The 15,973-nt window shown below is 44.4% G+C and overlaps 1 protein-coding gene across 1 annotated transcript in view; it reads left to right on the plus strand.

The window, feature by feature from the left end:
- LOC137423852 (tryptophan 5-hydroxylase 1-like) overlaps positions 1 to 15,308 on the plus strand; it is a 170,637-nt gene extending 155,329 nt beyond the window's left edge. The window contains exons 9-10 of the mRNA XM_078773533.1: positions 12,042 to 12,151; positions 13,737 to 15,308. Coding sequence (XP_078629659.1) covers positions 12,042 to 12,151; positions 13,737 to 13,911 — 285 coding nt within the window. The 3' untranslated portion in view covers positions 13,912 to 15,308. The remainder of the gene's footprint in view (positions 1 to 12,041; positions 12,152 to 13,736) is intronic.
- The last annotated feature ends 665 nt before the right edge of the window (positions 15,309 to 15,973 follow it).

Below are 15,973 nucleotides of genomic sequence, written 5' to 3' on the forward strand. Positions count from 1 at the left end.
AAAACAGTTTCTTTCACCCATTCTGCTCCCTGGTTTACCCCTGAACTCCGCCTGATGAAAACTCGTGCTCGCCAACTTGAAAGACTCCGCAATAAAACAGGTCTCACAATTCACTCCCAAGCCTACAAGGACCACCTACAACACTACATAGATGCCCTCTCCCACGCCCGCTCCGCCTACTACTCTCAAATTATCCACTCTGGCTCCGGAAACCCAAAAGCACTCTTCTCTACAATAAACAAACTCCTCAGCCCCCTGAACACCACCACCCAGACATTCACAGTAGACAACTGCATCTCCTTCCTTTCATTCTTCCAATGCAAAATTGACAACATCTACAACAGCTTAACCACCACCGCACCCGCTCCCCCTCAAACCACCTGCCCCCCCCCCCTTATCCTGCCAACCCCTGTCTCAATTCTCCCTAGTCTCCCCTACTGACCTCTCTGAAATCCTCATAGGAATGAAAACTGCCACCTGCACTCTTGACCCCATCCCCTCCAGCTTTGTCAAGGCCTCCCTTCCTGCTCTCTGTCCACTTATCACTGCAACAATAAACTCCTCCCTGTCTACAGGCATCGTCCCACCATCCCTCAAAATTGCTGCTGTTACCCCCATTCTGAAAAAACCTGGACTCAACCCTGACACCCTAAATAACTTCAGACTCATCTCCAACCTACCCTTTCGGTCAAAAGTTTTGGAACGCGCTGTAGCCACTCAACTCAAACATCACCTCTCTGCCAATAACCTGTATGAAACATTCCAATCCGGATTCCGCTCCAACCACAGTACTGAAACTGCTCTCCTCAAAATCACCAACGACCTTCTCCTCTCCTCTGACGCTGGCAACCTCAACATTCTCATCCTCCTCGACCTCAGCGCCGCCTTTGACACCATCACTCACACCATCCTCCTCACCCGACTTGAAACCACCTTTAACATTACCGGCACTGCCCTCTCTTGGATCAAATCATACCTCTCTGACAGACGCCAGTTCATCTCCATCAATAACTGCAAATCCCCCACTGCTCCCCTCCCCCAAGGTGTCCCCCAAGGTTCAGTTCTTGGCCCCCTCCTCTTCATCCTGTACCTGTCCCCCCTTGGTCACTTAATCCGCTGTCATGGTCTCCAATTCCACTGCTTTGCCGATGACATCCAGCTTTTCATCTCCACCAAGTCCATCTCCACCACCACCCACTCTATCCTGACAAACTGCATCACTGAAATAAAATCCTGGCTTCAAATCAACTTCCTCAAACTTAACTATGATAAATCTGAAATAATCATCATTGGCCCAAAAACGCTCACCAAATCCACCCATAACTTTGCCCTCAACATCGACGGTTTCCCAGTATCCACCTCCCCTCACATCTGGAATCTTGGCATCATCTTTGACCAAACCCTCTCCTTCGACAAATACACTAAACACATCACAAAGACAGCCTTCTTTCATCTGAAAAACATCGCCCGTCTCCGTCCATCCCTCTCCTCCACGGCTGCAGAAACCCTCATCCACGCCTTCATCACCTCCCGTCTGGACTACTGCAACAGCCTCCTCTATGGTTCACCCTCAATAATCACCAATAAACTCCAATACATTCAGAACTCCGCTGCCTGTCTACTCACCCATTCCCGGACCCGTGACCACATCACCCCCGTCCTTTACAAGCTTCACTGGCTCCCCATCCCCCAGAGAATCCAGTACAAAATCCTCCTCTTGACCTACAAAGCCCTCCATAATCTGGCCCCATCCTACCTGGCTGACCTCCTCTCCAGACACACTCCCACCCGCAACCTCCGCTCTGCTGGTACCAACCTCCTGACCCCCCCCCCCCCCATCCGGACCAAATTCAGATCCTGGGGGGACAGGGCCGTCTCCATCGCTGCTCCCACCCTCTGGAACTCACTACCTCACACCATCAGAGACTCCTCCTCACTCACCACATTCAAAACATCACTCAAGACCCACCTGTTCAACACTGCATTCAACATTGAACCCACAGCATTTAACCCCTGACTATCTCCTCTCCTTCTCCTTCCTTTTGCTTTGATTATTTACCTATTGATTTTTGGCTTTTTGCACTTGTTTTTTGTACTCTGTCAAAGCGTCTTTGGGCTTCTTGAAAAGCGCTATATAAAATAAATGTATTATTATTATTATTATTACTAGGGCATTGCCCGTACGTGGGTGCCCGTTCCTTGCCCAAAAAAAAAAAAAACGCTACCCGTACGCTCTACCCCGCCCGTACGCCCGTAAACAAAAAATAACAACGCTCTTCGCTTCCGCCCTTCGCTCTGACTGAATTGGGAGAAATAATGCGCATAAGAAATCGAATTACGTACCGTAATGGCGGTCAGCTCGTAACGCGCACACTGTCCGGAAGTTCGCATATCGCATATCTATCTATCTATCTATTAATGCCCATTTATTCAATTATCGCCAACGTATTTTGGCTTTTTGCAATTTAATCGCAAGGAAAAGTAGAAAGAGAAGAGGGAAAAAAAGAAAAGCCTTGCCTTGCTGCAAACAGCTGCTGCAAACAACAACAACATGGAAGGCTGCACTGTCCGGAAGTTGGCATATCGCAGTTACGATTATTTTAGTGTTAATGGCCAATTATTCAATTAGCGCCAACGTATTTTGGCTGTTTGCAATTTAATCGCAAGGAAAAGTAGAAAGAGAAGAGGGAAAAAAAGAAAAGCCTTGCATTAACGCATTAACGCTTGCATTGCATTAACGGTTCGGCACACGTGATAGCTCGCTGCTCTCTGATTGGTTGAAGCGTTTTTTGGACATAGCTCGGTAGGTACTTGTCCGATTAATTTCAAACCTTGAAAAGGCACATCCTCGGGTCCCCAGCAATATACCTGGCAAGTTTCAAGTATATCGGACCCGTGGTTGTCGAGAAACAGCGGTCACAGACAAACACACAGACACACAGACAGACACACAGAGATTGCTGGAATTATAGATAGATTATTATTATTATTATTATTATTATTATGACTCCACTCAGGGCTCGGAGGTACACCGTGACCGGGGTTTGGGGAGGAGCACGTAATAGGAATTGGGGCCTCGTCCGGGATATAATTCCATAACATTCCCAAAATTCCCAAATTTGGAATTTCCTAACATTCCCAAATTTTTTCAGAAATTGGAATTTTTTTGTGTGAAGGTTAAAAGGTGCTAACTGATAGTCACCTTGGTGTTTGACGCAGAAAAGTTTGCGGCGTCCCCTAATGAGACACAGTTCCAGGCATTAAAAAGATCGGAACTCAAGATATTGGCCAAATATTTTAACTTGGAGGTCCAAGTTAATATGAAGAAAGCAGAGATGCAGACATTGGTGGTAGAGTCTCTAGTGGGACAAGGAACATGGGAAGAGGTAGCCTTGGATTGGTTACCAGAGGAAAAAGGAAATGTGGAGCTCCGGAAAATGGAGGTGCAACTGCAGAGGCAGGAAAGATTAAAGAGAGAAGAGCAGAGGAAAGAGCAGAGGAAAGGAGAGCCGAAGGGGAGTTAAAGGAACGTGACATGGAGTATCAGAGGGAACTTAAACTCAAGGAGCTGGAATTACTGGGAGAATGGAGAGAAGTAGTATCCATGCCGGCTAGTTCGACAACCAGTCAAAACTCTTAGGATGTTGGTAGGCATGTGAGGCTGGTTCCACCCTTCAATGAAAAGGAGGTAGCCAAGTTTTTTTTACATTTTGAGAAGGTGGCTCAAATGCTAAAATGGCCTGTGGGGTCCTGGACTATGTTAGTGCAAAGTGTTCTGGTGGGTAAAGCTCAAGATATATGTTCGGCTTTACCGATTGACCAATGTGTAGATTATGAGATAGTGAAGAAAGCCATTCTCGAAGCCTATGAATTGGTCCCTGAAGCTTACCGACAAAAATTCAGGAATGCCAGGAAGAGGGAGAGTGAGACCCATGTGGAGTTTGCCAGAATGAAGGAAACCATGTTTGATAGGTGGTGTGACTCGAAGGAGATTGGGAAAGACTTCAACCTCTTACGACAATTGATCTTGGTGGAGGAATTCAAAAAGTGTGTCCACGTGGACATTAAAGTACATCTGGATGAGAAGAAAGTACCAGAGTTGTATGAGGCAGCAACTGTGGCAGATGACGATGCCTTGACACACAGGATGGGGTTCCACAAACCTAACTTCCCGCCTAGAGTTAGCCAGGGGAGTTATGGTAAATCAGGTTTGGAGAACAAATTTTCATGGAGGCGGCCTAGAGAGGACAATGGGGACAAATCTGATACCGCGACTTTTAGGGATCAGAAGACTGCAGTTCCAAGACATACCTATCTTCCGGGGGGCCCGAGGCAGACCACGAGTTTTTCCTCCGGGCCGACTTGCGCTTCTTGCAAGAAACCTGGGCATTTGATGTCCCAATGTTACGCCCTGAAAAGGAAAAATCAGGAGCGGAGTCAGACTAGTACAACTCCGAATGCATTGGCCAATGCGAGAAATCATCCTTGGAGGACAGTGCCTTGTGAAGGTTCCCATGCCAAAGTTACGGCATCACAGAACGACCTTGTTCAAGAGGGTTACAAACCTTTTATTTCAGAGGGGTTTGTGTGACTGGATGGAGACTTAACGAACCAGAGACCTGTTAGGGTATTGAGGGACACAGGAGCACATCAATCTTTGATGCTTGAAGGCATTTTGCCATTGTCAGAGAAGACGGCAACTGGTGTTAGTGTTCTTTTACAGGGGTTGGTGACTATGTTAAAGCTCCTCCTCATGTCATCCATTTGAAGTCTGATTTGGTGTCAGGACCGGTCACCGTAGGTTTACAAGCCACTCTTCCTGTAGAGGGAATCTCTTTTATTATCGGGAATGATTTGGCCGGTGGTCGAGTTTCTGGTAATCCGATGTTGGTTGAAATGCCTAGTATGGAAAATAACACCGCACAGTTAGAGCAGGAGATGCCGGGTATCTTTCCATCCTGTGCAGTGACTCGTGCTATGGGTAGGAAGCGCTGTGAAGAGAAGGAGAAGGAAGGCGATGTGGATTTGGGTTCCTTAGCGATATTGGAGGAAAAATCTGGAAGAGATAATAGGAAAGGGTGTGACATCAAGGAACTTAAGTAAAAGGTGGCATCCAGACCAAAAGAGGAAATGGAGTGTCCATCGGAGACATCTGGGAACGAGGTTGAACGAACGGTGCTGGTCCGAAAGAGACTTGTTGAAGAACAACACTGAGATTCGGAGATCCGGAGTTTGATTGATAAAGCCGTTACAGAGGAAGAGGCTATGAAGATACCTGTTGGTTACTTCATGAAAGGGGAAATACTCATGAGAAAATGGAGACCACCGGAGGTGCCAGCAAACGATGAGTGGAAAGTTCATTACCAAATTGTGGTGCCACCGCCGTACCGGAAGGAGATATTGAGTTTGGCGCATGAGACACCTTTGGCCGGACACCTTGGAGTGAACAAGACATGTGAAAGAATATTGGTACATTTTTTCTGGCCAGGATTGCGACGTGATGTGGTGGAGTTCTGCAAATCTTGCCATTCTTGCCAGCTGGTGGGAAAACCTAATCAGAAAGTCCCATCCGCACCTTTAAAACCAATTCCAGCTTTTGAAGAGCCATTCAGCCGTGTCATTATTGACTGTGTTGGCCCTTTACCTAAAACTAAGGCTGACATCAGTATTTTCTGACCATCATGTGCGCTTCCACAAGGTTCCCAGAGGCAGTGCCTCTTAGAAAAATTACTGCGGCAGTTATTGCGAAGGCCTTGATTAAATTTTTCACTTTGGTTGGCCTACCTAAGGTCATCCAGGCTGATCAGGGTTCCATTTTCATGTCAACACTTTTTCAGCAAGTGGTACACCTGTTGGGAGTGGAGCAAGTAAGATCAAGTACTTACCATCCCAAGAGCCAAGGGGCCTTGGAAAGGTTTCACCAGACATTGAAGAATATGATCAGAACGTATTGTTTTGAATGGGACAAGGATTGGGATGAAGGAATACCCTTATTGTTGTTTGGTACGAGGGAATCTGTTCAGGAGTCATTGGGATTCAGTCCTTTTGAACTTGTGATTGGACACGCAGTTCGAGGACCATTGAAATTGGTGAAAGAACAGTGGCTGCAGGAGGAGTCGCAGTCAACAGTGGGAGAGTATATGTCAACGGTTAGGCACAGATTGGCAAAGGCTTGTGAAGTTGCGAGAAGAAACTTGAAAGTGACACAGGATAAAATGAAAGTGAGACATGACAAGAAATCTCAGATAAGAAATTTCAGTCCTAAGGACCGGGTGATGGTGTTGCTTCCTGTTCCTGGTCAGCCACTACAGGCAAGGTATTTTGGTCCCTATGCAATCGAAAGGAGGGTTAATGAAACAGATTACGTGGTGACAACTCCCGACCGACAGAAAAAGCGGCAGCTGTGTCATGTCAACCGACTGAAGAAATATTATGAGAGGAAGCCTGTGGAAGAAATGGTTCCTGTCTCACCTGTCATGCCTGTAGTCGGGGTGCAAGAGAATCCAGAGGTCGAGGCCGGTGTGAAGTTTGATAACTTTGATGACCAGGCTTGTCCCAGATTGACGAACACGGAAGTGTTGAGCAATTTAGATGAGAAATTAGCTCATTTGACGAGGGAACAACAAGGACAACTATCCAGCCTAATTTTTGAGTTTGCAAATTTGTTCACAGATGTACCTGGTCGTACTGACCTGGTATATCATGATATTGAGGTGGGGGAAGCCACTCCTGTGAAGCAACGCCCCTATCGGATGAACCCTGTGAAGATCGATTATATCTTCGGAAGGAGGTTCAGTATATGTTGGAGAATGACATCATCGAACCAAGCAGCAGTGAATGGAGCTCACCATGTGTTGGTTCCAAAACCCGATGGCAGTTTTCGCTGTTGTACGGATTTAAAACGGGTTAATGCAGTGACCAAGACCGACTCATATCCCATCCCGAGGATTGATGACTGTATTGATAGAATAGGCCCAGCTAAATTTGTAACTAAATTTGACTTGCTGAAAGGGTATTGGCAGATTCCTCTTACTGATAGAGCCAAGGAAATCTCGGCTTTAGTCACACCAAATGGGTTGTATCAGTACAAGGTTCTTCCCTTTGGATTGAAAAACGGGCCTGCTACATTTCAACGCTGATTAATAAGCTTATTGCAGACCTTGAGGGGGTGGAGGCCTATCTGGATGATGTCATCATCCACACCATGACCATGGAAGATCATATTAAACAAATTCATGCATTTTTCAAGAAACTGACCGAGGCAGGGTTGACCATCAACTTATGTAAGAGTGAGTTTGTAAAGGCACAGGTGGTGTTCCTAGGCCATGTAGTAGGTCAGGGTCAGGTGCAACCGGTGACAGCCAAGATAGAAGCCATTGATCGCTTCCAAGTTCCAAAAGGGAAGAAGGAGTTTATGAGATTCTTGGGTATGGCTGGTTGGTACCAGCGGTTCTGGAGGAATTTTTCTGATGTGGTAGCCCCTTTAACGAATTTGCTGAGGAAAGAGACCAAGTTTATTTGGGATGACAAATGTCAAGCTGCCTTTGCCCACGTCAAAGCGATATTAATGAGCTCTCCTGTCCTAGCAGCCCCGGATTTTCAAGAACCATTCAAGTTGGCCATTGATGCAAGTGATGTGGGGGCTGGGGCAGTTCTATTACAGGAAGATGGTGATGGCGTGGATCACCCGGTGTGCTACTATTCGAAAAAGTTTAACATACATCAGGCAAATCATGCCACCATGGAAAAAGAGACCCTTGCTCTCCTGCTAGTGCTTCAGCATTATGAGGTGTATCTGGGAACTACTACCTTTCCTATAAAAGTCTTCACTGATCACAACCCCTTAACCTTCATTTAATAAAATGAAAAATAAAAATCAGAGGTTGATGAGATGGAGTTTGGCTTTGCAGGAGTTCAACTTGGAATTTGAGCATGTAAAGGGCAGGGACAATGTCGTTGCTGATGCTTTGTCCAGAGTGAACTAACTTTGGAAATTCCTGTAGGTTGTTTGGAAGTTTTGTTGCTTTATTTTGGGGAATATTAATTATTGTTGCTCACGTGAATTGATCATTTGGGTGTGAGTTTTACTTTTGTTTGTTAAAAGAGTTTTTGCATGCAAAGAAAGTTTTCACTATGTTCCAACTTTCTTTCTTGAGGGGGGAAAGTGTTACGGATTCGCCACTTCCGTTGTTGTGGTTTTCATCTACTGTAAACATTTTTGGTTCCATGTACTATTATTGTTATCGTTTAAGTGAATTAGAGATAACTGTTTTCAAAAGGTGAAAAAGATAGTGTTTTAAAAGAAACCGGAAACCGGATCGGAAACCGGACAAAAAAAGAAGAAGAGGAAAAGGAGGCGGAGCAAGTGAGGTCGGAGAAGGAGCCGAGCTGCTTCGAGGTCTTGAGCAAATGCTGGTGAACGGGGGTCACAAGGGAACTTTGGGTTTCCTGGGAAAGGGATTCCTGCGACAGAGTTGTTATCGCTGTGACAGATAAACCTGCATGACAGGTTTTGCAGTTGATTCTGAAGAAAATCGTTGGAGTGCCGTTACATCTCGAGTACGGGCCGTTGGCCGTTTTGGCCTCGCACCGGATTCTGCATCGCTCTAGGCTCTTCACCTCGCTTCAACCATTTCACCGCATCCAGACGTTAACCTGGTGTGTGTGTGTAATGTGGATTTTGAGTGGGAATTTGTGGTTAGCCGATTGGGGGGCTGTTGAACGTCCATACCCGAAGGTGTGATTTCTCAGTCGCCTCTTGAGGACACCTTTGCCCATCTTTGGCAGTGTGACTGTCAACCGAACGGGATTCTGGTCTCAATACGACATCGTTCTGACTATCACTGGAGCGTGGATCGACTTTGACTTGATGCCGGGATAGAGACATTGGGAATGTTCTTTTCGCTCACTTGGAGCACAGTGAGTTACATTGTACGAAACTGATGGTACCATCATAGGAATGATATATTGGTTGTACAATTGATTAATATTGTTATTGTACTGTTATTCTTGTGTGACCTTAATACAATACTTGTTTGTTGGTAACAATTGGTGTGGTTTCATCATTGATCTTTGACATACAGAATAACACATCTTTCTGCCGTGACCCCTCTCGGGCCTCGGAGGTACACCCTGACCGGGGTTTGGGGTGGAGCACGTAACAAAGGATAGAGGGAGGCAGCCGGTTGCAGGGTTGCTGCACCTGTATGGGCAAAAAGATAAAAAGCTGCAAGGAGAGCAGTGGACAAGGTGAGGAATGATATATGGAAGAGATGTGCAAAAAGTTGGAAGAGGATGTGGGAATAAGATGATTTATAAACTGGTTCGGAACAGGGTGGAGATAGTAAGGATATGAAGGGGGACAGTGATTAGAAATGGTGGTGGGAGGCCAGTGACAGAGAGGGTTGCAGTATTGAAGGTGTGGGAAGGATATTTCTAGGAGCTGTTAAACTGGGGCGGCGGTGATCTGGAACTGGCGTGTTATGTGGAGGGGAAAGTGGAGGTGGTGAAGATCATGGAGGAGGAAGTGCAGATGGCATTGAAGAGAATGAAGAAGAGAAAGGCACTCGGCATTGATGAAGTGTATACGGAGATGATAATTGCAGTGGGAGAAATCGCAGTCTGTTGGACGAAGAGGCTGTTGAATGTATGTATGAGAGACGGTTCAGTTCCGGAGGAGTGGAGGACAGGGTTAATTGGGCCAATATGGAAGAGGAAGGGCGATGTTTAAGATTCGGGAAAGTACAGGGGCATTACGCTCCCAAGTCATGTCATGCGGGTGCTGGAGAGGATTCTGGACGGGAGGATAAGGAAGAGTGTGGAGATGGAGATCAAAGAAGAGCAGCTGGGGTTTAGAAAGGGACACAGAAACAGCTGGCGGAGAAGGGGTTGGAGGTGCAAATTGAATTAGCATTGGGATTTGTGGACCTGGAGAAGGCCTACAACACTGTCCCGAGAGAGATGGTGATAGCGACACTGAGATGGATGGAAGTGCCAGAAGCAGATGATAGGTTGGTGGAAGGGATGTATGAGGGAACGAAGGGAAGAGTTTTGCTTGGTCCTAGGATGTCTGAGGAGTTCAGTGTGAACGTCGGCTTGAGGCAGGGAAGCTGTCTCAGCCCACTCATGTTTATCATGGTGATTTAGCTGTTAAGCAGAAAGGTGAACATGAGGGGTATTCTGAGGGGTATGTTGTGAGGGGACGATCTTGCTTTTGTGGTGGAGAGTATGTGGAAGTTGCAGGAAGTACTGGGTTTGGGAGGCATGGGTTTGGGAAGGAGGCATGGGCTGAAGATGAGTATGGAGAAGACTGAGGTCATGTGGGTCAGGCAATAGAGAAAATAAATAAATATCTGGTTAAAGGGGAAGGCGATCAGACAGGGAAATAGGATTGAGTATCTGGGGGGAACAGTGACCTGGGATGGTAAGTCCGAGACATAGGTGTGGAGGAGCATTCAGGTGGGTGCGAATGTGTGGAGTTGGGTGGAGGGAGAAATGGCATACAGAAAGATATCAAGGAGATTGAAAGGGAAGATTTTGATATTGCTTGTAATGGCGGCCTTCGTTTACGGTCTGGAAACGTTGGCACTGACAGAGAGACAACAACAGAGGCTGCATGTTTGTGAGAACAACTGGATCAGGAGGATTGCGGGAGTGAAGAGGGTAGATGGAAGAGGAATGGATCAACTGAGGGAGGGGAATGATGTGCAGATGAGCTTGACGCAGAGATTGGTGAAATGCCTTATAAGGGAATAGGAGGAGGAGAAGAAGAAGAAGAATATTTATCTTTCAAAAATATTTTATTCTCCCAACAATATGGTTGTAGTATTATGTAATACTAACATAATAGGTAAACGAATAAGAAAAATAATAATTATGTTATTTGTATTACTTCCATTCCAAGTGCATCTTAAGATTTCTCTTTTTTCCTTTTCTTTTTTTTTTGGTACATATTGATATACTTTTTCAATCAGAGGGTAGTTAATGCATGGAATGGACTTCCCGGAGCAGTGGTGGCAGCTGAAACGGTGGAAGGGTTGGATAAGTACTCGGTAGCATTGAGGATACATGGGTATTGGCGGAAATGCTCGGACATGATGGGCTGGATGGCTTCCGCGGAAATGCTCGGACATGATGGGCTGGATGGCTTCCTCCTGCGTCGGACTTCATTGTCTAGTATAAATCCTTGTATATTATTGATGCTATCATGTCATGACCCCTATTGATTATATATATATATATAAATAACCACCTTTAGAGGCCATTTTTCCCCGCAAAGCGGGGGTTGGCCTTTTTCGGGAACCGTGGTTGTTGTTGTTTTTCGGTCCCCTTTTTGAAGCAATGTTTTACGGCCGGATGCCCTTCCTGACGCCAACCCTTTTTGCCGCCTTTAACGACAAACGGGGAATTACCAGTGAACTGGTACTCAATTAGCCGACCTCGGAAGGTCCGAATGACAGGCTGAGTCAACCCCCCTGGCGTTAATTCAGCGATCGACCGGGATTCAAACCCAGGATCCTAGGATCCTAAGCCGGCACCCTAGCCGCTAGCCCAACACCAGGGTTGTTTGTGATGGAATGAGCAATGGAATGACCCCTATTGATTAAAGATACGATATCATACTCAGAACTTTTAAAATGCTGTACAAAGTTTCAAGCTAATTGCAGAGGATGAGTGGTGAATGCAATAAGAAATGGCAGAGGAAAAGGAGTAGACAGGGAAGCAACAGGAAATGATTCCATTTACAGGAAGGGATAAAGGATTCGAACTAATAACAGTATACTAAATTGTTTGGATATGCAATTAATTGTATCCCAGAGTCATCCTGCCCTTCCAGCAAACAATGACAAGCCAACCCTCAGTGTTTTATCCATTGCAGGCTAATAATGCTCCTCGAATAAAATTCACCCGAATTTTACCACCGAGCTGGTTCAGAAATTCCTTGAGTTGTGAATACATTTTTTTCAAGATCTGCATGATAACTATAAATGGCTATTATTGATGCTTCATGACCTTGAGCCATGTCCTTTTCGTTTCCACAGCTCAAGGATGAACACAATGAGTTTGATTTTGAAGTTTTATACCAAGAGGGGTTAGCCAGCATGGCATCAACAAATACGAAAAGGTTTTATGACATCTTGGCTGAGTTGAGGTGAGATGCTTGTCAGTAGCTGCTGCTAAATAAATGTTACATGTGGGAGACACAACGACCTGTAACACCTTTGGGTAGTATACTAACATTTTAGATATTCAAAATGAGGCATAATTGTTGCTTATAATTTTATTTTAAAAAAACTTTCTTTTTATTTGTTGAAAACGAAATTACACAAAGAAAACTAGAGCAATCACCCAATCAATCAAAACAAAGAAAACCACCATCAACCCCCTTCTTATGAAACTACCTAAATCCAGGATCACTGCTCACCTCCACTCATTTGTTCCTCTTTATTCCCACCTGTGGTTCCAACTTCGACATTCCCTTAAATCTCATTCTTCCCCCAAGGTCTTAAAGACAGCTGTTAGCTCCCCTCCGCTCCCTACCCCAATCCCACTTCCTTCCAAATATCTTGTTTTTCCTCCAGAGAGTTTCCTTCTGTATCCTCTTGTCCACCCCATGCATCCTCTCCTGCCCCCCCCCCCCCCCCCATTCTGCCCGACACCCATTGTTTGTCCAAGTCTGCCTCTATCTTGTTTTTCAACTCTGCTGTTGTTGTTTTCCCTCTCTCTCAACTGCCCTTTTTGTCCTGTTGTGTCCTGATCCGTTCATTGTAATAATCTCAGCTCTTCCATGAGCCTGGACTATGTCTACAAAAAAGAATTGTTCTCAGCTTACAATTTTGACATGTGACCTAAGGCAAAATTGTTACATTGGAATATCACCTCCTATGTTTTGCTTTAATTAAAAGGAGCAACACCATGATAGAAAGAGCTACTTATAAATTGTAATATCCCACAGGCATTATCATTTGAGCTGTGAATGAACAGTGGAGGTCATACTGTATAATGTGGTTGCAGTGCTGTGCACAATAATGAGGGATGAATCCTCAAAGTAAGGACATTTGTTTGTTCTTCTACATCTCTGGACTGATTCCAGTAGCAGTTTAACATTCATTTGCAATATTGTTGTCTTTTAGTGCAATATTGATTGGGCCAAGTTAAATAAATTATTAGTTTCTCATCCGAGCTTTAAAAAAAATGGAAGGGGCACTTTACTTTTTTATATTTTCCAGATTTTTTGATAATTTTTACAAGATGTTGGTGAAGGTTAACAGACTAAAGACTAGCACTACCACCAACACACATTCATATACCTTTAAAAATGTCATTGGTCATATACCCGATACATCAACAGCTACTGCAGCAGTGGTACTGTCTTTTACGCTTGAATTTACTGAACCGGAACTCGATAAATGCGGACTTACACTACTGACCTGAGCTGTCTTGTAGTTGTCATTGAAGGGCAATCCCTAGTCGAACTCCGCATTTGCAAGTTTGTTTGAAAATATCCTCCAGAGTCTGGGTTCTGTCGAACACGGCTTCAAAAATAATTATTTTTATTTTTATTTTAGATCTGGAGAGAAAATAGTAAATATCAAAAAAAGGAAGCAGGTGGGACAAGAAACTAATAATTTATTTTACTTGGCCTTATCATGTGGTGCAAGGTCTAATATGCCTGCCAGTGTTTGGGGTGCACAGATTACAAAAATGGCCTGTATGTACTTGTGTGTGGGTGGCAGCCGAGTGGCACACCAAGACTGTGGCCCGTTGCACTTGCGTTTTGATCCATACACCCATTGCATTGAGGTACTGGAGGATGTGGCGAGCCTCAATGATGCTGTACAGGAACTACAAGACCACATGCTCATAATCAGCAACGCCCTGCAACACCTCACTCCAACAATCGAGCTCTGAGTCTTCATGATGGAAGGCTGCCACACCTCATCATATGCTGTGTTTCGCTTGGTTTTTGCGCACAAACAGAGGTTGATGAGGCACATAGTATCTGGATTAGTACTCGCACTAACTTCAAAAGTCTGTTTAAACATTTTCTGCAGTACCTCTGTAATCAGATGTAATGTGCAATATGGCTCCATAAGGTGAAAAGGCTCTTCCTTTCCCATCCTAGCTTTTCCTGCCTTATCTGCATTCTGTCTTTATCCATAATTTCCGTGAGTCATGAAGATGCCGTGAGTCATCATTGATTACGTTTTATACCTAACTCCTTTTTCGAACCTAGTTTTCTCCTTTTCTGTCTCCCCAAGTCCCTAATCTTTCATTTTTCCTCGACCCTCATTCATTCCCTTAATGTCTCTCTCATATTTTTTTTTTATCAATTAACCACCCACAACCTTCTGAGACCATATGCATACATAATCGGTCGATGGATCTTACTTTGTTGCAGCAACAACCTTGCTTGTCAACAAAAACGTACAAACAGAATTTCTCTGAAATCTGCTCTGTTTTTAGACATTCGCCTTGTGATCGCGATGTTGTGAAATTGTGCAGAAATAAATAATATTGCTGTACTGCAATTGTTATGGAGTTTTGTGTCTTGCGTAAACATAATCAGCTATTTGTTGAGGACACGAACAACTTTGCTGTTGCTATTATATTCATACGTCATCGAGATAGAGACGAAAAAGCTTTTATTTTGGTTAGCATGCATAAATTATTATAACTTTTCTTAGAATTAATCGGTGGAAAGTTACGAGCTTTAGGCGTGGCGAAATCATGCTGTCATCAAAATGCAGGCCAATAAAGCTTTGCCAAAAACGTTCAGAAAATGTCTTTTTGTCAAAAAAAAAAGTGTTTTTTTTCTTGAACCTTCGCCAGAACCCAGAGAAAATGCCAGAACCTTCGCTGTTTTCCCTCACACACCTGTCCTCGCCAGACGTTAAACAGTCGTGGCCAAAAATATTGGCAACCTTCTACTTTTTTCAAATAATTCACCATTTCTCCAAGAATATTGTTGAAATTAAAAAATATTTTGGTATCCACATATTTATTTATTTCGTTTGCAGCGGAACAAAACAAAAACTAGAGGTTCCAGGGAACCTGAACTCAACTGGTCAATATCAATATGGTTAGAATATGCATAATAGAACCACAAACTATATAGTTTATATGTGCTAAAAATATATGAAAAAATTGATTTTTCAATATGGCCGCCCTGCCACGCCCATTTTTGGGCGTGCAACGCCCAAATGCAATCCCAAACTAGTTTATGTCTTAAAGATGCTGCATAACAAGTTTCATCAAATTTCATCAATATTTGTGACTTTTAGAGCGTAGACGTCGAATTGTTTACAGACGACAGACAGACAGACAGATGACAGACGGACGACGGACACTGGGTGTCGACAAAAACTCAGCTGGACATAGTCCAGTTGAGTTAAAAAGCTGATAAAAACACTAAATCTTAGCTTATTCCACACGGAAATCCTAAAATGGCCCGGACGATATTATTGGCACCTTTTAGAAGTTGAACCACCTTTAGAGGCCATTTTTCCCTGCAGAGCAGGGGTTGGCCTTTTTTGGGCACGATGGTCTCCTTTTTGAAGCAATGTTTTACAGCCGGATGCTCTACCTGCCGCCAACCCTGTTAGTCGCCTCTTGCGACACACAGGGAATTACCAGTGAACTGGTGCTCAATTTGCCGACCTCGGAAGGATGAACAGGCTGAGTCAACCCCCCTGGTGTTAATTCAGCGAGTGACAGGGATTCAAAACCAGGATCCTAGGATCCCAGGCCGGCACCCTAAACATTAAGACCTTTTAAAAGTTGTTAGAAATAATTAGATTTTAAGCAGGTGAATTCTCCTTTGCTTTGGAAGTGAACTCACCTCTGGTGAGTTGCAGGTGCCTGTAATATAAAAATCACTCATTCAACCAGTTTGAATAGAGAAAATGAGTCATTTTGCTGTTTTGGGTCACTGTGTATACCGCAATGAGCATGGAGTAAAAAAAAAGAAAAC

The sequence above is a fragment of the Myxine glutinosa genome, chromosome 3 (genome assembly GCF_964187855.1).
Source record: "Myxine glutinosa chromosome 3, kmMyxGlut1.1, whole genome shotgun sequence".
Taxonomy (NCBI): Eukaryota; Metazoa; Chordata; class Myxini; order Myxiniformes; family Myxinidae; genus Myxine; species Myxine glutinosa.